This window comes from Rhinoraja longicauda, chromosome 2 (assembly GCF_053455715.1).
Source record: "Rhinoraja longicauda isolate Sanriku21f chromosome 2, sRhiLon1.1, whole genome shotgun sequence".
In the NCBI taxonomy this organism is placed as follows: domain Eukaryota; kingdom Metazoa; phylum Chordata; class Chondrichthyes; order Rajiformes; family Arhynchobatidae; genus Rhinoraja; species Rhinoraja longicauda.
The window spans coordinates 30852267-30876246 of NC_135954.1; the positions used below are offsets into that span (position 1 = coordinate 30852267).

Genomic DNA, 23980 nt, shown 5'->3' on the forward strand with positions numbered 1-23980 from the left:
TTCAAAGTAAACTTTGAATTTTATGCTCAGTCCTGGAGGATATTCCAAAGCGATCTGGTATGGCAATCTATTTAACCAGCTTGTTCTAGTACTGAGAAGCAGAATAACTAACTTACATGGCTTGTGATGGTAGAAAATACTTCATAATGCTAAACTGCTGTGAATGGCTTTCTAATCACAAAACAATTCAAATCATATATTTTCTATTGATTTAAACTTTAATTACAGCATGGTCCCTTCATTAAAGCCATTGATATGGGTGGTAAAAAGCTGAGGTTCCAGAATTGATTACTGAGGCCTTTCACCAAGTTAGTTTCTAACTTGAAAATGGCCTTTTATATTCTGCTTCAAAGCCTCTGTTATAGAGTTATGGAATCAAACAATACATAAGCAGACATGTTGGCCCAACTCATCCATGTTGACCAAGACCCAGATCTCCATCCATTTGCCTGGATTTGGCCCATATCCCTCCAAAGTTTTTCTATCCATGTATCTGTCCAAATGTCTTTTAAATGTTATTATTGTACTTGCCTCAACTACCTCCTCTAGCAGATCATTCCATATACCCACCACCCTCGTTGTGAACAGGTTGCCCCTCAGCTTCCTATTAAATCTTTCCCCCCTCATCTTAAACCAATGCCTTCTAGTTCTTAATTTTAGGGGCATCTTACTCTACATTCTAGTCTAGTTCCTGTTAAATCTTTCTCCTCTCATCTATGTCCTCTGATTCATGATTCCCTTACTCTAGGTAAAATATTCTGCTCCCCTTATACATCTCTATAAGTTCACCCCTCAGCCCCCTGTGCTCAGGGGAATTTCTATGTTTCTATGAATAAAGTCTCTATTAAATTACTGCTGAAGAGCTATAAAATTAACTCGGTTTTGCTTTAGAAAGATTCTTCCTGACCCGCTTCCAGCATTTTCTGTTTTCATTTCAGACTTTCCAGCATCTGTGGCTTTTCTGATCTTCATGGCCGCTGTATTTGAAATATTTTATCAGTGACTAACTTCAAATATACTTCACTGATTGTAGAGTGAGATGCCTTGAAATAGATTTGAAAGCAGCTGTATCAAAGGGAATCTTTTTTTTCCAAAGCCACAGGAGAGGTTACAGCTGGTTCAAGTGTTAATCAGTGAAACAGGATTATCATCTCAATACCAATGTTAAAAATGCTGCAATATGCAGACTGATAAATCCTGTAACAGAGAAACTCTGGAGGATGATGGTAATGGATCACATTGTGTAACCTGTGGACAATGGTTCCATAGGGAGCCGTTGGCTCAGTTTTCCATGTGAGTTAGCTCATCTCTGACTTTTAGTTTTTAGCTTAGAGATACAGCTCAGAGACAGGCCCTTCGGCCCACCGAGTCTCATGGGCTCTTGGGCCCACTGACCAGCAATCCCCGCATATTAACACTGACCTGCACACACTAGGGAGAATTTTTACATTTATACCAAGCCAAACCTGTATGTCTTTGGAGTGTGGGAGGAAACCGAAGATATCAGAGGTAACCCACACAGTCACAGGGATAACGTACAAACTCCGTACAGACAGCACCCATAGTCGGGATTGAACCTGGGTAAGGCAGCAACTCTACCTCTACGCCACTGTGCCACCCAACTTGTATGCCCCTGCTGAGCTGGAGGTCAGATTCAAGCCCATTCCACTTTATCCAGATCAGGAGGCACAAGAAACTGCAGATGCTGGAACCTGGAGCAAAACATAAAGGGCTGCAGGAACTCAACAGGTCAGGCAGCATCTGTGGAGAGAATGGACACACGACGTTTAGGGTCGGTATGTCATTAATGTGAGAGGGAAATGGCACTAAAATCTACTATCTCTGTATCCAGGAGCTCATGTGCATTTTGCTGCAATTGTTATGAAAGGGTGCGCATTAAGTCATCTTTATCAAACATCAACTATAAACTATAAAAAGAGCAAAAGTGTAAAAGGAAGTGACCAGTGCTCAATTTTATCAAAGTAGACAAGTAAAAATGAATTGAAACAACTTAATCACTAATTTGGTTCCTTAACATTCAACAAGCTTACCTCAATGAAAAAAAGACTTGCTGCCGATGTCGGATGATGGTACATGTAAAAGGTCACAAGGACAGCTGCTATAGCAATGATGATCACCAGGAGGATTCCCGCAATCAGCCCAGTGTGCACAGTGTCTCCTTTCTTTTCTGCAGTGCTGTCTGCCGTTGAAGCTGGAAGAGCAGACAGAAGAAAAATGTAACAACGTCCACCAAAATATGTGACCAAGATGTCATGGAGTCATTCAGCATGGAAAAAGGATCTTCAGCCCAGCTCATCCAAAATGACCCATATAAGCTAGTACCATTTGCATGGATGTAGCGTGAATAAATTTAAAAACAGGTAACATTCTGGAAAATTGCTGCCCTCAAATGAGGAGAAATTAAGACTGACAAGTTTGGTACAACTGCGGATTGATCTGAATGCAAACATGAATGATAACATTTATACAATTTAACTTCTGTAGACCAGATTTGATTCAGCATTAGAGCCATTTTTTGAGTTTCTGCTTGTGCTAGACATTATTAAAGACTTTGTCAAAGTGAAATACTGAAGGTGCTGGAAGTCTGGAATGAAAATTGAAAATGCTGGAAATACACAGCAGCTCAGGCGACATCCATGTGGCGAAAGTGAGATGCTCAATATTTCAAGTCAATCACCCTTTGTCATAACAGAATAAGGCAATGACCTGAAGTGTTAACCTGCTCCTGCTCTCCATATATTGCTGTACAAACACCCTGCAAGTGTCACATTGTGGCATAAGGTGTATTTGTCAAGATCCTATTATTAGAGCTTTGTAAACTATAAAGCCCAGAGAAATTAATTTCCTGATGATACAAATTTAATTTCTCAGATAAATATAAAAAAATATTAAATATATATATATTTAATATTTTGGAATATTTGTAAATTAATGAGTGCCAATCTGATGACACCGGAACAGTTGTATGCTACAAATCCTCCTTGAACTATATTCTACACTCTACTCTTTCCCTTCACTCTACCTATTGTACTTGAGTTTGACTTGATTGTATTTATGTTTAGTATCGATTTAATTGGGTTGGATGCAGAACAACATTTTCCACTGTTCCTTGGTACAAGTGACAATAACAAACCTAAACCTAAACATGAAAGAGGAGAGAATGGAGGGATATGATTTATGTGCAAGCAGATGAGCTTAGTATATTTTCAGCATCATGTTCGATACAAACATTGTGGACGAAGGACCTGTTCATCTGTGGGGTTTTTCTATCTTCTATGTTTTAACATAGAACAGCGCAGCACAGGAACAGGCCCTTCGGCCCACAATGTTTGTGCTGAATATGATGGCAAGTTAAGTTCATCTTGTCTGCCTGTACATGATCCATATCCCTCTATTTCTTGCACGTGCCGATGTGCCGATCTAGAAGCCTCTTAAACGGCACTATCATGTCTGCCTCCACCACATCCCCTGGGAGTGCGTTCCATGCCTTCATCCTCCTCCGTGTAAAAAAGTTGCCCCCCACATCTCTGTTAAACTTTACCACTCTGACCGTAAAGCTATGCCTCTAGTGTTCTAATGTGCTGGGAATGGGGAAATCAATTCCACTGACATTTGGAGGAGTTCTCTTTGAGGTCATCTGTTTCACAACTGACCATGAACCAAAGGAATTTACCACATGGACAAAGACCATCTTAACTAAAAATACAGACTCTTAAGTTAACTCAACTTCTTGACCCACAAATGTCATTTGATCAACGAGACACTTGCAAGTGAGATATATGTTATAATATAATGCCCAGGAGTCTGCTTGGTGCTGAAGCTTTCTTCAATGCTGCACTGTTGGTGGAAGGACATTAGAAACATCATTGCAACCACATCTATAGCACGATTACAGCTTTGGAAAGAAACCAGCTTCAGGAAAACCTCTGGCCAATGTCTCATATGGTTAATGTGCCAAACTAGCTTGATAAAATTAAGAAGGTAAATGTCAGACTGTTAGCTTATAACTTGCATCTTGCAAAATGTGGGGAATAAAAGCTTACTCTCTCAGGGAGATTTCCCCACTTTGTTGAATTAAAATCATAAGTGCCTTTGCAAAGAACTGAGCCCAGGGATTCGGATCTCATTGGATCTACTTGTATCAGATGATTATTGTCCCAGCAAGACATATCATGTCAACATGATTTATCTTTGTCCATGAAAAATATACTTGGGAGGAATCAAACCTTAAATTACCTTGATCAGTGAGTGACAAGCAGCTGTTTGCAATGCAGTCGCATCATGAGACACTTGGCACATGTGGTGGCAGCTGGAGGGCAACTGTTAGTGGCAAAGTCATTCCCCATGAATTCCCACAATGTTATGAGACAAATGTTCCTGATGTTGGAGGAGTCCAGAACCAGGGGTCACAGCTGAGTACATTTAGTACTGAGATGAGGAAAAGTGTTTTCACCCAGAGAGTTGTGAATCTGTGGAATTCTCTGTCACAGAAGGCAGTGGAGGCTGATTCATTGGATATTTTCAAGAGAGAGTTAGATTTAGCTCTTAGGGCTGACGGAATCAAGGGATATGGGGAGAAAGCAGGAACGGGGTACTGGTTCTGGATGATCAACCATGATCATATTGAATGGCAGTGCTGGCTTGAAGGGCCAAATGGCCTACTCCTGTACCTATTTTCTATGTTCCTATGTTTCTAAATCTTGCGCTCAGAACTCCACAACTATATTAAGCAGGGAGATAAACAGATAACAGATAAACATTTTCTCTGCAGACATTCGAATATCTAGGGACTGTCCAAAGTCCTGTTCAAAACTGTCCAAAGTCCTGCTCAGATATATTCAGTCTGCTTACAAACAGCAAGAGACTATAGAAAGAGAAATACTGTCAACGCTTCAGATCAATGACCTTTCATTCGTCATGATCTTAAACATTAACTTCATTCTTTCCCTCCACAGATGCTGCTTGGCCCACGGAGGATTTCGAACAGTTTTTGTGTTACTTCCTATTTCCAGCATTGCTGATATTTTACTTTGGGACTGTCTGTGTGTGAGTACAAGTAACAACGGCGTGCTGGGGAGTAAACACATTGCCAGACGCTGTGTGATTTTAGTTTAGTTTAGTTTAGTTTAGAGATACAGTGCGGAAACAGGCCCTTCGGCCCACCGGGTCCGAGCCGAACAGCAATCCCCGCACACTAATGCTATCCTACACACAGTAGGGACAATTTACAATTACACCAAGCCAGTTAACCTACAAACCTGTACGTCTTTGGAGTGTGGGAGGAAACCGGAGATCACGGAGAAAACCCACGTAGTTCAGGGGGAGAGCGTACAAACTCCATACAGACAACACCCGGGGTCAGGATTGCACCCGGATCTCTGGCATTGTAAGGCAGCAACTCTACTGCTACACCCAGAGTTACAGGTTATTTTCACTGCATATGATAAGGTGGCCTAAAATCATCAAAGTCTCTGCAGGTTGCATCATTTACTGCTTCTGGAAAGGAAATACTTACAGTAGATGAGGTAGATTATCCATCGCACAATAGAAGCAAATGACAAGTAAAGGAAAGCACCATGGCGAATCACATTGACAACTTAATGCACCATATCATTGATAAATTAAAGGCAGTGCACTTGATTTGGCTACCTGTGATATTATTTGTGTCATTTAAAGAAAGAAATGCACAGGCAAGGAATAATTTTGAAATACAAATAAGCAACTGGATTACACAATATATTTAATATAGTTGGCACAATGTGTAAAAAGTCTGCAACCAGTCTTTTGGGAATAAAACAGAAAGAGAAGACATGGCCAGTTCAATGAATATAATATCAACGAACATTCAGATGGATTTTTTTAATAAGATGCCTCCTAAAGAGCTCATCACATTGACCATCATTCATTTAGGCAGGAGACATGGTAGAATGAACTAAAGGAAAGCTACAAATCGTAAAAGAATCAGAGGGCAGGAGTTCAAAGTTTCCCAGGTTAGCAGGCGGAAGGAAATAGTTTCCAATTGAGGTCCATGATGGAATTAAAAGTAACATTCACAAATCTGCAGATGACACAAAGCTGGGTGGCAGTGTGAAGTGTGAAAAGGATGCTATGAGGATGCAGGGTGACTTGGACAGGTTGGGTAAGTGGGCAGATGCATGGCAGATGCAGTAAAATGTGGATAAATGTGAGGTTATCCACTTTGGTGGCAAGAACGGGAAGGCACATTATTATCTGAATGGTGTCAGGTTAGGAAAAGGGGAAGTACAACAAGACACAGGTGTCCTAGTACATCAGTCACCGAAAGTAAGCATGCAGGTACAACAGACAGTGAAGAAAGCTAATGGCATGTTGGCCTTCATAACGAGAGGAGTTGAGTATAGGAGCAAAGAGGTCCTTCTGCAGTTGTACAGGGCCCTGGTGAGACCACACCTGGAGTTTTGTGTGCAGTTTAGGTCGCCTAATTTGAGGAAGGACATTCTTGCTATTGAGGGAGTGCAGCGTAGGTTCAGAAGGTTAATTTCGGGATGGCGGGACTGTCATATGAAAGAATGGAGCGACTGGGCTTGTATTCGCTGGAATTTAGGATGAGAGGGGATCTTATAGAAACATATAGAATTATTAAGGGATTGGACACGCTAGATGCAGGAAACATGTTCCCGATGTTGGGGGAGTCCAGAACTAGGGGCCACAGTTAAGAATAAGGGCTAGGCCATTTTGAACTGAGATGAGAAAAAACTTTTTCGCATAGAGAGTTGTGAATCTGTGGAATTCCCTGCCTCAGAAGGCAGTGGAGGCCGATTCACTAGATGCATTCAAAAGAGAGTTAGATAGAGCTCTTAGGGCTAGCGGAAACAAGGGGTATGGGGAGAAGGCAGGAACGGGGTTCTGATTTTGGATGATCAGCGATGATCACATTGAGAGGCGGTGCTGGCTTGAAGGGCCGAATGGCCTCCTTCTGCATGTATTGTCTATGTATCTGTGTAATTACCGCTTTCACCGAGTACATTAATGATTGGAACTCCAAGGAGTAGTAAAAGGCTTAGAGAAGAGATGAGGAAAATATTTTTCATCAAGAGGATGTTCGGGATATTGAACTCAAAGCTTAAAAGGAGTTTTAGATGTAGAAAGTGTCTATGTTTTATAGGTTCCAGGATGTCTCCTTAAAGAGATGTAATTTACAGGGTAGACAAAAAATGCTGGAGTAACTCAGTGGGTCAGACAGCATCTCTGGAAAAAAGAATGGGTGACGTTTCTTCAAAGGAAGAGTCTCAACCCGAAACGTCACCTATTCTTTCTCTCCAGAGATACTGCCTGTCCCGCTGAGTTACTCCAGCTTTTTTTGTCTATCTTCGGTTTAAACCACCATCTGCATGCAGTTCCTTCCCATACATGCAGTCCACAGGGATTGGATCATGTGCTAGAATGTGGGATTGATGTAGGTTGCTCTTTTTTGACCAACAGTCTCACGATGGGTTGACAATCTCTTTAATCCCATGAGTAATGGGAAGGCAATTTATTCCCTTTAATGTAAAAAAATAAATAAGTGGAGGTACAATAATTATTTTAAAAAATGAGAATGAATAACTCTCCAAAAGTACCAATGCAACTCAATAAATTGTAGCCAAAATATTGGCGTTCATTTCCAGGGGAACAAAATACAAACAGAATGTTGAATTCACTTAAGATTGCACTTTAGGTCCTGTATGTAATGCTGGTCAGTTTAATGGGCATCTTTCTGTGTTTGCTCCCCTTCCTCCAGTTCTCCATTGGAGGGAGTGCAGAATTGACTTCTAAGATTGTTACTGGATTAGGAAGGACACAACCAACAGGAAAGAATGAACAACCTGGAGCTCTTTTCTCCAGCAAAGTGGCGACAAACGTGGCTTTAAAATTATAAAAGAAAGGAAGTGGAAAAACCACAGAGACACAGGGAACTGTTCCTAAGTCATGGGAGCAGAATTAAGCTATTTGGCCCATCGAGCCTATTCCACCATACAATCATAGCTGATGTATCTCTCCCTCTTAACCCCATTCTCCAAAACACAAAGTGCTGGAGGAGCTCAGTGGATTAGGCAGCATCTGTGGAGGAAATGAACAGATGAAATTTCAGATCTGAATTGGTTGGAAGAAGGGTCCAGACCCGAAACATTGTCTGTCCATTTCCTACAAAGATGCTGCCTGACCCGCTCGGTTCAACCAGCACTTTGTGTTTTGCCCAAGTGAAGAAACTATTTATCAGTGAGGCTGTAATAATGGGGCATTAATAAATGTCTCTGCTTACGGGTGGGTTATATAAGAGAAATAGATTAGGCAATATATGTAGATAGAAAGGTAATGCTTCCAGTCCTTAGATGGTGCTGCTATCCACTGATTTCAGTCTCCTGGATGAGAATGCTACTCATATTCTCTTATGAAATAGGAGGAGGCGAGTCAGCTCATCAAGTCCATGCCTTTTTCAATTCCATCATTTTAGTTTGCAATTAGTATGATTGTATCTGGAGATGATCTCGTGCAATTTATTCCTATTAATCAATTTTTGGACTCTACAGAATTGCAGCTGTACAGCATTGCAGGTCTACCCACAACAATGTCTATGCTAATGAACTAAATCAAGCCCATTATTCTTGGTAATCTTAAAAAAAACCTTTGTATTTGGAAAGGCCATTAATCTGATTTCAAAGTCTTTCAAATGTAAATGCATTGCCAGGTTATACTGACAGATCCTTGTACTGGATTCTCATCCAGGGATCCCCATAGTATAGAAATGCACTCAGAGAAATAGAAATATAATTCTGCATAGTAAATATAATAATAATTACTTGTACCACAGTAAGACATAATGAAGTTGGTAATAGAAGAGCTGTATGCATGCTGAAGAATGTTGATGGAGTATCTACTTGTAACAATAAGAAAAGTGAAAAATGATTTTTTAAAGTGACAGCTTTTGGACCTAAACCATGAACTCAATGTTCAAATGTAGCCAATAGAACCTGACTTCAGAATTAAGCTGCCACATTCCAATCCTGACCCATGGTATGAGTACTCAAAAGCAATGCATTCGGTCACAGGAAGAACATGAAAACTTCACACTGGCAGCAACAAAAGTCTGAATCGAAACTGGGTCTCTAGCACTCTAGAGCAGTGGCTCTAGTAACTGTGCCACTGTGCGGCAAACATAGAGAACTGTGTTTAGTTTAAAGATACAGCATGGAAAGAGGCCTTCGGCCCACCAAATCCATGCCGACCAGTGATCGCCGCACACTAACACTCTCCTACACACACTTGGGCCAATTTACAATTTTACCAAGCCAATTGACCTATAAACATGTATGTCTTTGGAGTGTGGGAGGAAATCGAAGCACCCAGAGAAAACCAACACAGGTCACAGGGAGAATGTGCAAACTCCGTACAGACAAACATCCGTAGTCAGGATCGAACACGAGTCTCTAGCGTTGTAAGGCAGCAACTCTACCACTGTGCCAACATGCCGTCCTACATATCGAATATGTTCTAATCCCAGCATATCATTTGTGGAATTTAACTGCAGTTACTAATCAGTTTTTAGACCAGTAAGCATTAGTCACTATTAATGATGACTGCAAAACTATTACATTTTTGAAAAGCTGATGTTGTTGAGGGAAGGGAATTTACTTTCTGGAATGTGGTTTCAGATTGGCTAATGTGGTTAACTCTCAATACCCCCTGAAATGCCGAGCAAACGACTCAGTTCAAGGGGAATAATTACATGAATGAAAACACCTGGATGCAGTTCAGCCATACCATCTAATTATTCAATAAAGCACAGCAAAAGCTTCGGTAGAGGGATGGGTTGGCAAGAAAGTGACAGAGCATGATCAGCCAGAATCTTGAGCAAAAGTGCCGGAAGGTCAGGCAGCATCTGTGGGCAGATGTGGTGGAACAGGTACGAGGGGCCAAATGGCCTCCTCCTGCTTCTTTTGGTTCTGTGGCATCAGTATTGTCCATTTCTCTCACTACTCTTTGTAGAATCTGGCTCTGGGTAATATCACAGCTGTGGTTATCCAGCTAACAACAGGCATTTCATTTTAAATTAATTTTTGATCTGTGCATGCAGTGAAAAGATTTTTTAGAGCAGTGAGAAACATGAAATAGAGTAATCTTTATTTTGGTTTTGTTATGCCCCATCAGCCTGGTGCCAGTGGTTCAAACAATATGTTGCATAAACGATAACTGAAAATGTAAGTTAGATTCTTAGAATAAAACATTCCAATTTAATAAGTATAGCGGCAACTTAGTCCTTCCCAATAAAGTCCTTAAGCTTACCGTATGACGAAGGAGTGGAGTGATATTTCTTGACGTAAAACAACAACAGAGAGATCTTCATGACGTTTCAGTTTAGTTAGTCGTTTATTGAAGTAGTAATACAAACAGATTAGTATATCTCCCGTCGTATAATTTTTGACTTGCTAAGAACCTATATCTTAGCAGGCTCCTATCGTATCTCAAGCATTACGTAAGTGAATTCTCAATTATACTCATCATTCTCGCTCCTCCCAGTCCATATATGCCCTTTATGCCCATATATGTAAGCCTCATATTCATCTCAAGACAACCCCCAAGTGTCCAAAAATAATACAACAGGATACAAAATAAAATAATATGCTAAAATGGCTAATACACACAAATGGCTCCTACACACCGGCCCCTAATTGTTCTAAGTATATAATGAAACAATTACTAATAAACATTAAAAGGAGCCATAAAAACTTCATACATAATCAAAAAAGCAGGCACTATATGTTGACATCCAATCTACTATAGTGATTCTTCAATTTTCAAGACCACCGGTCTTTGCTCTACTCAGGTATCAGCCTCTATTAACAGACATATCTTCTTAATCGGACTATCCAAGATGTTGCTCTCAGTCTGAAGTCGAACGATACGCACAAGACCTTGTGCATCTGGTATGGTCTCCAATATTCTGCCCATTAGCCAAGAGCTATGTGGGGCAGTGGAATCGGCCACCAGAACAATGTCACCTGTAACAAAGCTTCTTTTCACCTTCGACCACCATTGTCGTTCCTGGATCAGAGGCAAATATTCTTGTATTCACCGTTTCCAAAAGAGATCTGCCATACATTGTACCTGTCTCCATCTGCGTCTGATGTATAAATCTTCCTTCACAAATAGTTCAGGTGATAGTGTAGGCTTGCCTTTCAACCGAAGAAGATGGTTTGGTGTAAGTGCTTCCAGGTCCATTGGATGATCAGAACTCCTAGTAATGGGTCGATCATTTAAAACTGCTTCAACCTCACAAATCAAAGTCTGCAATCCTTCACTGTCCAGAACCTGTTGGCTAAGAACTGAGCACAGCACAATACGAACCATACGGATCAATCGTTCCCAAGCACCACCCTGTTGGGATCCTGCTGGAGGGTTAAAGTACCACTTGATCCCCTTCCGAAGCATAGCTGGATCTTGTCCTGATTCAAGCTATTAAAAGCTTCTCTTAATTCTCTTTCCGCTGCGATAAAATTTGTACCATTATCTGATCTTAAAGATAAAACTTGACCTCGTCAACAAATGAATCTTCGTAGCGCATTGATGTAAGAGTCCGTATCAAGTGTATATACAACCTCAAGATGTACTGCCCTGCTTGCCATGCAGGTGCAGATTACACCATATCTTTTAACAAAATTCCGTCCTCTTTTGCCTTCTGTTGGACTGAAGTAGTCTACCCCTACATCCGTAAATGGAGGCTCATCTGGTTGAATTCTCACCAGAGGCAAATCTGCCATCTTTTGTTCCCCAACCCTTCCCCAATGGCGTTTACACACAACGCAGTCTGTTATGATTTTTCTTGCAGCGGAGTTAGTTTTGATAATCCAATACCTTTTATGGAGACGAGACGGCATATGATTTTGCTGTTCATGGATATGTCGTAACAGTAGTGTTGATATGTGAAGGTCCTTCGAGAGAATAATAAGATGTTTAGCCTCTTCAGGCATCGCTAGTCTATTTAGGCGACCGCCTACTCTCAATAGTCCATCATTTAGCACTGGATCCAGTTTGTACAAATAACTACCTCCTTTGACGGTATTACCACCGTCTAGTAGTGATAGTTCTTCCTCAAATCTTTGTCTTTGACTGAAATAGATGATTGCTCTTTCTGACTGAGAAACATCTTCTGGATGTAAACATTGTCTGCGCAGTGTTGCTTTAAAGATGCATCTCTTTTTCAACCTTTTCTTTCAGCTTGCCACGATCCTTTTCAAGGCTACTCACAGCAGCCTGAATTTCCTTTCTCTTTCGAGTCCACTGCAAGAGTATTGTCTTTACTTTAAGAAACCAAGCTACGGCAGTCTTCAATTTCTTTCATGATGAAAAATAAGTGATCAGAGAGATCATGGAGTTCAATGGATTTTTGACAATGACGTTCATAATAATGTCTTGCTTACTTTCTGGATCATTAGCTGAAATTGCAGATTCCAAGTGATGTTTTGGCAGTTCCTTGTCAGACTTACAGAGAAATTCTGGTCCTTTGATCCATCTTTTACAGTTTAAGAAGCGGTCTGCTGTAAATCCTCTAGATGCTTCATCTGCAGGATTTTCCTTTGTGCTAACATATCTCCATTGTGATACATCAGTAGCATCCCTTACGAAGGAGATTTTATTTCGGAGTCACGTGAGTGACTACGTGAAGACCCCGTCCAGCACGCATGCGCGACATTAGCGTTCACGCAGTGCACCCGCGACGAACGGGAGTTCAAGGTGCTCCCGCTACAAACTAAAAAGTCGGGCCGACAGGTAAGTCTACCGTGGCCGTGAGTATTTTCTCTGGTCTGCTTTAGGTACACAAGATGAGCAAGACCAGAGGAAAGAAATTTCAGCTTGCCCCCGTTCGTCTTCCGTTGAGGAACGTTCTTTGGAGGGGGGGCAAGAGGCGGCAGCAACTACCGAGCCGAGCCCAGCACCGCTAGTGCAGCCTGAGCAGCGAGCTGGAGGTACCTGCAGCCAGAACCGGGCGGTAGTGTCCGACGTTTCGGATGAAGATGCCACACCGCTACACAGCGGCACTGGCAGCCGCCTAAAGCCAAACGGCTTATGGAGCAAATGCTCCAGCGAGATCTGCTGAGAGAGCAACAGCAGACTCGCCAAGGGAGGGCCCAGAGCGCCCAGGCACTCCCGCAGTGCCCTTTGTGGCACTGGCCATTGCCTCACCTTCTATTGAAGGCAGCATTGGCGACCAGGTCTGGGCTGGTCAACAAGATGGGTTCTTGGCTGAAGATCTCCGGAGTACGCAGGGTGTACAGGATCAGGAAGAGCTGCTGGGTGTGGTCAACCGCTACGTGGTCATTCCACGAGGGGGTCGGCTTTTAGAGCCAAAAACTTGCAGCCAGCATTGACCACCTGTCCTCAAAACCCCTACAAGAACGGGTGGTCAATGAGGCCCTTTGAGCTATATACAGCCCCAGAAAATTGTACATCATTGCATGTACCAGCTGTAAACAGCCAAATTTGGGGACATCTGGGGCAGAACATCAGGAACCTGGAGTTGAAGCTCCAGAAAATCATATGCTCGGTCCATTGATGGTGTGGACATCTCCACAAATCAGCAAGATACATTAGCTCTGCTGTGCACCACTCAATATGAGATCATCAAGCCTGCCCTCAACCCTAAGTTTGCAGGCTTGCAAAACACCGGGTTCAGAACCTCCAATTCTGCTTTTTGTAAAGGACCTTCCAAAAAAGGTGAAAGACCTAGAGGAAGAGTCCAAGACCTTTGGTCTCGTGAGGGCAGGTTTAGGACCGAGCAGACCCAACAAACCCAGGCGGCAGTACCCCACGGCGTCCACCAGTCGTCGACCACCATATGGGACTGGTGAAAGCTCGGGGCCCGCAACCATTCCCCGTAAGCCTTTTTTAGGCCAGGGCCCAGAGCGGACCCCATGGAAAATGTGCCACCCCCAACAACATCAACGCCAACAGCAGGCCTCTACAGCCCAGCAGACACCTCATCGTCCAGCGAAGAGGCAGAAGTAGCACCAGTAACCATGGAGGTAGGTGGGTCTGGTCCCTCTCAGCATATGACCAGTACGGGCTCTATACTATCAGGGGGGAGATTGCACTGGTTTTTGGATGCATGGGAAACCATCATTAATGACAAGTACATACTAAGCTGCATTCATGGCTATAAAATTGACTTTGTTCATAAAAATATTCCGCCAGTTCAGCTTATACCCCAAAGGGTATTCACCCTCTCACTCAATGAGAAACAAGAGGGTCAAGCTGAACTTATGAGGCTACTAGCAAAAGGTGTCATTGAAAGAACAAAACATGAACCTTTGGAATTTGTGTCTAATATTTTCACTAAAACTAAAAAAGATGGTGGATGTCGCATCATCATTGACTTAACTACGTTTAACGAGTCAGTTAACTATACACATTTCAAGATGGAAACTTTTGAAACCGCCAGACTTTTGATTTCTAGAGGGTACTTTCTAGCAGGCATTGATTTAAAAGATGCTTACTACTCAGTACCCATACACAAGGAGCATCGTAAATACTTAAAGTTTATCTGGATGAAACAGCTATGGCAATTTAAAGCCTTACCAAACGTTTGTTTGAAACTTTGGGGTTTGTCATACATCCAGATAAATCCAATTTTACACCGTCCACTACCATGGACTATCTTGGATTTACGATTGATACTGTTCGCATGTTTGTAACTCTGCCGAAGGGGAAAGCATCAGAATTGGCACTATCATGCCACGAACTAATGGATAAACGTCAGCCAACCATACGGCAGGCAGCTAGAGTTTGGTAAAATGGTAGCAGCTTTTCCAGCTGTACAATTTGGACCTTTGCACTACCAAAAATTTACAAAGAGCAAAAGTGCACGCACTAAAGCAAAACTCAGGTCACTTTGACCGAGCCATGTATTTAACTGCTGAATCCATTCCAGAGTTACAATGGTGGACAAGGAACATTAGGCTCAGTTCCAGTCCCATAATAATAACCAACCCAGTATTAACCATGCAAACGGATGCCAGTGCTTTGGGCTGGGGAGCAACTAACATGCAATCCAGCACAGGGGGCAGATGGACTAATTCTAAATCATCTTGCCTACAGACACGGGGTATCAACTATTTAGAAATGTTGGGTGCGTTTTATGGTTTAAAAGCATATTCATCTAATACGCATCATGCACATGTCCGGTTGCAATTAGATAATACCACGGTGGTGGCTTATATCAAACACATGGGTGGTGTAAAGTCGATATCGTGTGACAAATTGGTCAACCTAATCTGGCAATGGTGTGTCGAAAGACATACTTGGTTATCAGCAACTTACCTACCAGGTAAGCAAAATACAGTGGCAGACACCAGGTCACGCAAATTTAACGATAACATCGAATGGATGTTAAATCCCAAAGTATTTGCCGAAATTACAAAGCAATATGGCACACCAGATATCGACCTATTTTGCATCCAGGCTGAATCACCAGGTACCAACATATGTCGCTTGGGAACCAGACCCTGAGGCAGCAGCAGTTGATGCATTCACGCTGCATTGGGGGAAAATGTTCTTTTATGCTTTTCCTCCCTTCTGCCTCATCAGTCGGCTGTCACGCAAGATTCAATTGGATTCCGCTTCAGGAATCTTGATAACACCCGACTGGCCTACACAGCCATGGTTCCCAGTGGCCCTCGACATGGCTGTCGAAACACCGTTGGAATTCCCCATCAGTCCGGAATTATTAATCCACCCAGTGTCAGGCATTAGTCACCCGTGCCATGACAGAGTCAATCTCCTGGCTTGCAGATTCTAAAAAGACCTCTACTGGGCCTGGGACTGTCTGAGGACGCCATCAACATGATGACCGCATCCCACCGGGAGTCCACCAGGAGACAATACCTGACCAACATAAGGAAATGGGAACGGTATTGCTCCAAAACAGGAACTACCTACACTACAGCGACAGCCACCAGTGTTGTGGAGTTCCTGGTTGGATTACATCGGGAAGGACTCAGCTACAGCGCCATAAATACAGCCAGGAGTGCGTTGTCAGCTTATTTGGTTCCAGCAGCAGGACAACTGACTTTGGGGTCCCATCCATTAGTGGTAAAAATCATGAGGTGCATTTTTTAACACCAATTCCCCCAGACCAAGGTACACTCAGATCTGGGATGTCAGCATTGTGCTGACGTACCTTAGGGGATGGCCACCGCCCAGGGCACTCACGCTGGAACAACTTACACTGAAATCAGTCATGCTCATGGCACCAGTGTCAGCTCAAAGGGTACAGTCCCTCCACCTTCTGAGGCTGGACAGCATGACAGAGTCATTGGACTGTTTCACATTCCATATTCAGGGACTGGTCAAACAAACTAGACCAGGTACCACGCCTCCAGTCATGGAGTTCTGGGCATATTCATCTGACCCACGGCTGTGTGCCAAGACCCATCTCGCCAATTACATAGACACAACATACAACTTAAGAGGGAGAGAAAAAGCCTTATGGATAAGCCACAAGAAGCCTCATGGTCAGGTGACGAGCCAAACCATTTCAAGGTGGCTCAAGCAGGTGCTTAAGTCCGCAGGAGTGAATACTAATGTTTACAAATCTCACTCCACCAGGGCTGCATCTACGTCGGCGGCTAGTCGAATGGACGTGCCTATCGACCATATTCTGGCCAGAGCAGGATGGTCCTCGGAAAGAACTTTCCAAAGGTTTTATAATAAACCGCTGGCGCAACCTGCTACATTTGCAGACAGAATTTTAGAGTCTGCAGATAATATTTAATTTGAGCCCTGGGGAGCTCTCTGTTCTTTGTTGTCATTAATAAACCTTTTTTGTTCACAAACAGGGTTCTTGATTGCGATAACATACTTCCTCCCTCTAAGGTCTTCAGACAGTGAGTGAAGCATGAGCTGGTACACGGTTCGGAATCACAGAGCTTTGAAGTCTTCACGTAGTCACTCACGTGACTCCGAAATAAAATAGTAAGATTAAATGAGAACTTACCAGTTCGAAGTTTGATCTGTATTTTATGAGGAGTTACGATGAGGGACTACGTGCCCTCCGCTCCCACCCTCTTTTATACAGATCAACTGGTAATTAAGTTCTTATCCTTTCTTTACTATGTTTATTTCAATCATTGTGTTTTTTCTGTGAATCCACACCGCTGCTTTGAAGAATGTCGCGCATGCGTGCTGGACGGGGTCTTCACGTAGTCCCTCATCGTAACTCCTCATAAAATACAGATCAAACTTCGAACTGGTAAGTTCTCATTTAATCTTACTATTCTGTTTGCTACAAACGTTTGAAAGCGTTTGGTTTCATTGTTGATGTATTTAAGCACCATTGTGCTATCGGTCCAGAAGATGGATTTGTCCAGTTGAAGCTGTAATTCTTCAGCTGTAAGCTCCATTCTGGGAATCGTCATCTGTTTTAATGGTCCCATTCTGGATTTTCCCATAATAAATGCAATATGCACCTCTTTGCTATCATTTTCCAGTCGTAGATATGAAACAATATCTTATCCACTTTCACTGGTGTCTGAGAAGTGGTGCAGCTGTGCATATCTGATTTGACCAAGGCTCGTAGGCTTCACACACCTGTCCAACTTAAACTCTGCAATCTTATTGAGATCTGCTAGCCATCCTGTCCATCGCTGAGAGAAGGTTTGGGGTATATCTTCATCCCAATCAAGTTTCTCCTTGTAGAGTTCCTGCATAATCAGCTTGGCTGGCAAAGTAAATGGTGCCAGAAATCCTAAAGGGACATATATAGAGCCGACTACAGACAGAATGCCACATCTAGTGTACAGTCGTTCCTGTACAGCAATTCTGAACTTGAACATATCTGTTTCAACGCACCAGCGCAATCCTAGTGCTCTCTCCATTGGCAGATTGTCTTTGTCCAAGTCCAACTCCTTGATCTCTTTGGTTCTGCTTGCTTGAGGAATGGATGCCAATACAGCATGGCTTTTGCTGATCCATTTTGACAGCATAAATCCTCCCATTTGGCAGATTGCAGTCAGGTCTCTTACCATTTGAACTGCTTCCTGTTCCGATGGCATGAATTTTAAACAATCATCCACGTAGAAGTTGTTCTTTACCGTGTTTGTCACTTCTTCAGGAAAGCAAACTTTGTTGTCCTCAGCAGTCCTTCTCAATGCAAAGTTTGCACAACTTGGTGACGACACGGCTCCGAAAAGATGTACCTACATCCGGTATTCAACAAGATCTTGCTGCACATCATCATCGGGCCACCACAGAAATCGCAGATAGTCAACATGCTTTTCTGATACCATGACCTGATGAAACATTGCTTTGATATCTGCCATCAAAGCACCAGCTCTTGTCTGAATCTGATGAAAACTCCAATGAGTGAGTTGTTTAGGTCTGGACCCTGCAGCAGTTGGCAGTTAAGTGATGTACCCTTAAAAACTGCCCCACAGTCAAAGACCACCCTTAAAGTTCATTTATTTGAATGATACACCCCATGATGAGGTATATACCAGAGTTCTCCATCACTTCGATTTACTTGGTTCATTGGTACCCTTTCAGCATAACCATTGTCAATCATTTCCGTGAGGAAAGATGTATATATTCATTATAAAACTTCTCGTTCTTGTCAAACTTGCTTTTTAAGCTCTGGATACGTTGCTCAGCTATGCAACGGTTATTCGGCATGCTGGTATTCTCTTGCTTGAAAGGTAAGTCTAGACAATAGTGTCCATCTGTCATCCTTGCTGAATGATTCATAATATCCAAGAACTTTACCTCTTCTCTGGACATTTCTTCCTTTTCCTTGCTGGATCTTTCACTAAAGTCATGATTGTATTGTTTAACCAAAAGCTCCTCTAGGTTCGCAATGGATATTTGATTGACAGCAGCAGCGGGGCAGCCAGTTCCATCCCTGCTGTTGTGGTCTTTTCTCAGGGGACCATAAATGACCCATCCTAGCAGGGTTTTCACAGCGTATGGTCCACCCCCTTGGCTGTTGACCAGCTCCCAAGGTTCCAATACCTTTGAAGCATTTGTCCCAATGAGTAGGTCAATGCCAGTCTATTTCTGGAATCTTGACATCCTTCAAGTATGGCCATTGTTTCAGGTCTTCTTGTCTGGGAATGTTTAACTGAGAAACAGGCATGGTCTGACGCTCCAGAGAAAACAATCCATAACTTAGGGTACTGTCCGATTCACCACCAACCCATTGTGGACATTGAACTTTGGCTATTGAATTGTTGCGCTACAATGCTTAGAACTATATTCTGCACCTTCATCATTGCCCTACCTATTGTGCTTTGACTTGATTGTATTTATGTATAGTATTTTCTGATCTGATTGGATAGCATGCAAAACAAAGCTATTCAGTGTACACATGACAGTTGAGCAGTGTACACATGACAATAATAAACCTAAATCAACCTCTCCTAAGACTCCCTAATCTGGTAAATCTCTTCTGCACCCTCTACAAACCTCTACATCCTGCAATGGGGCAACCAGAATTACACACAAGACTCTAAATATAGCCTAATTAATGTCCTATAAAGCAGCATCATGGGTACCTGATTCATATACTTAATGCCCTAACGGATGAAAACATGCATACCACATACAACGTTATTACGCTATCTACTTCTGTTGCCACTTTCAGGGAACTATGGTCATGGACTCTAAGATTCCTCTGTTAATCAATGTTATTAAGGGTATTGTCATTAACTATATACTTTCCCCTTATGTTCAACGTTGCAAGTTGCAACAATTCATACTTGATCTGATTAAACTCTATCTGCCATTTTAAGTACTATAAAATACAAGAATGCTGAAAATACATTTGAGCTTCATCAATCTCCACTCAACACACTTGTCAACCTTTTGCTAAAGTGTCAGACCTACAATATATACCAATACCATTTGATGTTGATTTTAAGCCTTTTTCTGTTTTATCGTCTCTGCTTCCATGAATTGAAAACTTACAATCTCATGAAATCAGAGGCATCATGTGTATCAGATCATGTAAGAAATATCTTAGCTGCGTGAAATATTTTCCACTTTTGGATCAATATCTGACTTGCTCCTTTCGAAAAAAATCATGTTGGCTGCTTGGCTGCGGTTCTGAGAACTGTTATTAACTGCCGGGATAAAGCTTCACGATACATAATTTCTCATTTTGAACATTGAGAACATTGAGCGAAACATTGTTAATAACTGCAGAGAACCCATAAAGAGGATACATCCCATTATTAATAACTGCATAGAAGCTTCTGAGAGAGTACAGTACATCACTTTCACCAGGCTAGCAAACCCACTGAGCAAAACACTGAACGAAAAAAGACAATTATACCTTTACTATGAATTTTCACACAACTACTTACTTCAGCCAAATTTCCAGCAATGTTGGTGGTGTACAAAGATTAAGAATTAAGGACTAAATTTGCTTTTTAGTTTTTTGTAATGTTTAAGAATGTAACAGTAGTTGCAATTACATCGGGTACAGGGGAATGCCCTGAATTTCCATGGCTTTAGCTGGGAATATATCTGCTGTTACTTCTATCCTCCAAATCCCTGTGGAAGTGCCAATAACCAAGGGAGGGTTACCTTCCAGAAGATAACTTTTGCCAACCCTTCATCATGCACAAATGGAAATCAACAAATTATTTAAAAAGAAATACAGTCTTTGGGAACGTCGACCTTATCAGACAGCAGTGTACAACTTTATACAACATTCCTATTTAGGATACTCAAAGCACAGGATATACAAGCCAGGAATCATGGTATTTTGGTCAAAATTATTTTATGGCAATGTTGGCACACTTTAAATAATATAATGGCAGGACCAGCTGGCGTCAATAAGGTCCCAATTAGTGCAAATATTCCCTATTGATTCAAACCGCATTGAAGTAAGAACCCAGAGAGCTTACAGGACAATGAAAGTCTCAATACTACAAATCCAACAATAGGACAAGAAAGTAAAAACTGTGACTACGAAATTACTGGAGAGAAATTCTTTACTCTTCCATTTTACTGCCAAATTTATCTAATTACTAGATGGGTGTGCACCCGTTGGGTGCAAATCTCTGCTGCGGGTGCGGCTGAGGGAGGGGGTGATAAGGGGGGTTGAGGAGGGATGGAGTGGGTGAGTGGGGGGAGGGAAGGAGGAGGATTGAGAGGGGATGGAGTGGGTGAGTGGAGGGGGGAGGAGAGGGATAAGGGGGGTTCAGGGGGGATCGAGTGGGTGAGTGGGGAGGAGGGGGGATAAGGGGCGTTGAGGGGGCATGGAGTGGGCGAGTAGGTGAGTGGGGAGGGAGGGAGATGGGGGAGAGGGTAGGGGGAAGGGGGAAGAAGAGGGTGCTGGACCAATGTAGGAGAGGTTTGGGACCAGAACCGTTGGGTGGAAAGCTCTCCTTCGGACCCAGCAACCCTACCGATCCATGCACCCATTGGTGGGCGGGGAGTGTCCCCCGGGGTCGAGGGTGGGAACCGGTGGCGGTCTGGGAGTGTCCTCCTGGGCCGTGCCGGGCCCAGCAACCCGACCGATCCATGGAGCAGTTGGTGGGCAACAAAGCATCCTCAGGGCCATGGGCGGGTGAGGGGGGGGGGGGGGGGGGGGGCAGGGGGAAGCCACTGACCTCGGCCCCGGTTCTCCTGCAGGCCCCTCCTGCGGGACGGGCGTGGACCCGAAGTCTCTCCTACAGATCGGCTTCGATCGGCGGGGAACGGCAGCGATGGCATGGACCCGTTACCGGGCGGGGAATGTCCCCTGGGGCTGTGAGCGGGTGAGAGGGGGCTGGGAAGGGGATAGGGAGCCACTCACCTCTGCCCTGTGGCGAGTGCTGCGGGCAGAGAGAGCCGTGGACCCGAAACCTCTCCTGCAGCGGTCGGTGGCGAACGGCAGCGACGACCATCTTGTGGGACCCTGTTGGATCTTCCGCTGCCGCGCTGCACCACGGGAGGAAGGTCAGGCGCGGGGCATGCTGGGACGGTCCTTTCGGGGGGGAGCGCATTTGTTAAAGTTTATGAAGTAAATTGTTTTTAAAAGGTAACAAATGTCAATTTAGTCAGTCGGCGGGGGAATGGTGAGTAGGGTGGGCCTAAAATTATCGTTCTATCGGGCACCGTTTTTTTCTGGATGAAATAAGCACAACAAATACGGAACATAAGGGAGACGGGGGACAAACATAGAGGAAGTGGGGAACAAACAAGATGATAGTTTTAGTAATATAGAGATAGGTTGCATTGATTTAAACTTATTTCTCAAATCATGTAGAACAGCATTTCAGCTGAATATGTCATATTTTGCGTTTGAACACATTGGCAACTTTAGACTCACATGCAAAAGTGCGATTGCATTGCTTCACACACTCAGAATAAGGGATAGGCCATTTGGGACTTTGATGGAGAGAGGCTTCTTCACTCATACACTGGGGAATTGTAAGAATTTTTATCATAAGATCATAATATCATAAGTGATAGGAGTAGAATTAGGCCATTTGGCCCATCAAGTCTACTCCATCATTCAATCATGGCTGATTTATCGCTCCCTCATACCCCATTCTCCTGCCTTCTCCCCATAACCTCAAACACCCATAGTAATCAAGAATCTATCTATCTCTGCCTTAAATATATCCATTGCCTTTGCCTCCACAGCATTCTGTGGCAAATTCCACCGATTCACCACCCTCTGACTAAAGAAATTCCTCCTCATCTACTTCCTAAAAGAACGTCCTTTCATTCTGAGGCTATGACCTCTAGTCCTAGACTCTCCCACTAGTGGAAACATCCTCTCCACATCCACTCTATCCAAGCCTTTCATTATTCTGTATGTTTCAATGAGGTTCCCCCTCATTCTTCTAAACTCCAGCAAATACAGGCCCAGTGCTGTCAAATGCTCATCATATGTTAACACTCATCCTGGGATCATTCTCTGGACCTTCTCCAGAGCCAGCACATCTTTCCTCAGAAATGGTGCCCAAAATTGCTTACAATATCCCAAATGCGACCTGACCAGCGCCTTATAGAGCCTCAGCATCACATCCCTGCTTTTGTATATCAGCCCTCTTGAAATCAATGATAGCTGGACTGTTGTGGAGGCTGAATCATTGAGTTGATTCCAAACAGAGATTGATCAATTTCTGGACAATGACAGAATCAAGAGAATTATAGAGAGTGCAGGAGAATATTGCTGAGGTAGAAGATCACCCATGATCTTGATGACTGGAGGAAGCAGGCTTGAAGAAGGAGATGACCTGCTCCTGCTATTTATGTTGGTAATAGTATTGGTTTACTATTGTCACGTGTACTAAGATACAGTGAAAAGCTTTTGATTGTGTGTTATCCACCAAATCAAATCAAATCATACTATACACAAGTTCAATCAAGCCACACACAAGTACAACAGGTAGTGCAAAAAAGAAAAATACCAGAGATACCAGATCACGTGTTCATAAGTTGTTTTAAGATCATTACAAAATGAAAGCTATCACTGATAAAACCATTTAAGATTTCTACTTTAATTTTTCCAGGTTACACTTGTGATGGATCAATGACAAGCTATTGTTTTGTTAATATACTGCATACACCGATGAGCCAAAACATTATGACCACTGACAGGTGAAGTGAATAACATTGAATACCTTGTTACAATGGCACCTGTCAAGGGGTGGGATATATTAGGCAGCAAGTGAACAGTCAGTTCTTGAAGTTGATGTGTTGGATGCAGGGGAAATGAGCAGCAGTAAAGACCTGAGCGACTTTGGGCCAAATTGTTATGGCCAGACGACTGGGTCAGAGCATCTCTGAAACGGCAATGCTTGTGGGGTGTTCTCGGTCAGCAGTGGTGAGTACCTACCGACAGTGGTTCGAGGAGGGACAAACCACAAACCGGCGACAGGGTGTTGGGCGCCAAAGGCTCATCGAGGCGCGAGGGCAACGAAGGCTATCCCGTCTGGTCCGAACCGACAGAAGG

General features: G+C 43.1%; 1 protein-coding gene across 1 annotated transcript in view; it reads right to left on the reverse strand.

Moving 5' to 3' along the window:
* Positions 1-23980, reverse strand: part of plxdc2b (plexin domain containing 2b) — a 380673-nt gene that overhangs the window by 6448 nt on the left and 350245 nt on the right. The window contains exon 13 of the mRNA XM_078416435.1: positions 2052-2212. Coding sequence (XP_078272561.1) covers positions 2052-2212 — 161 coding nt within the window. The remainder of the gene's footprint in view (positions 1-2051; positions 2213-23980) is intronic.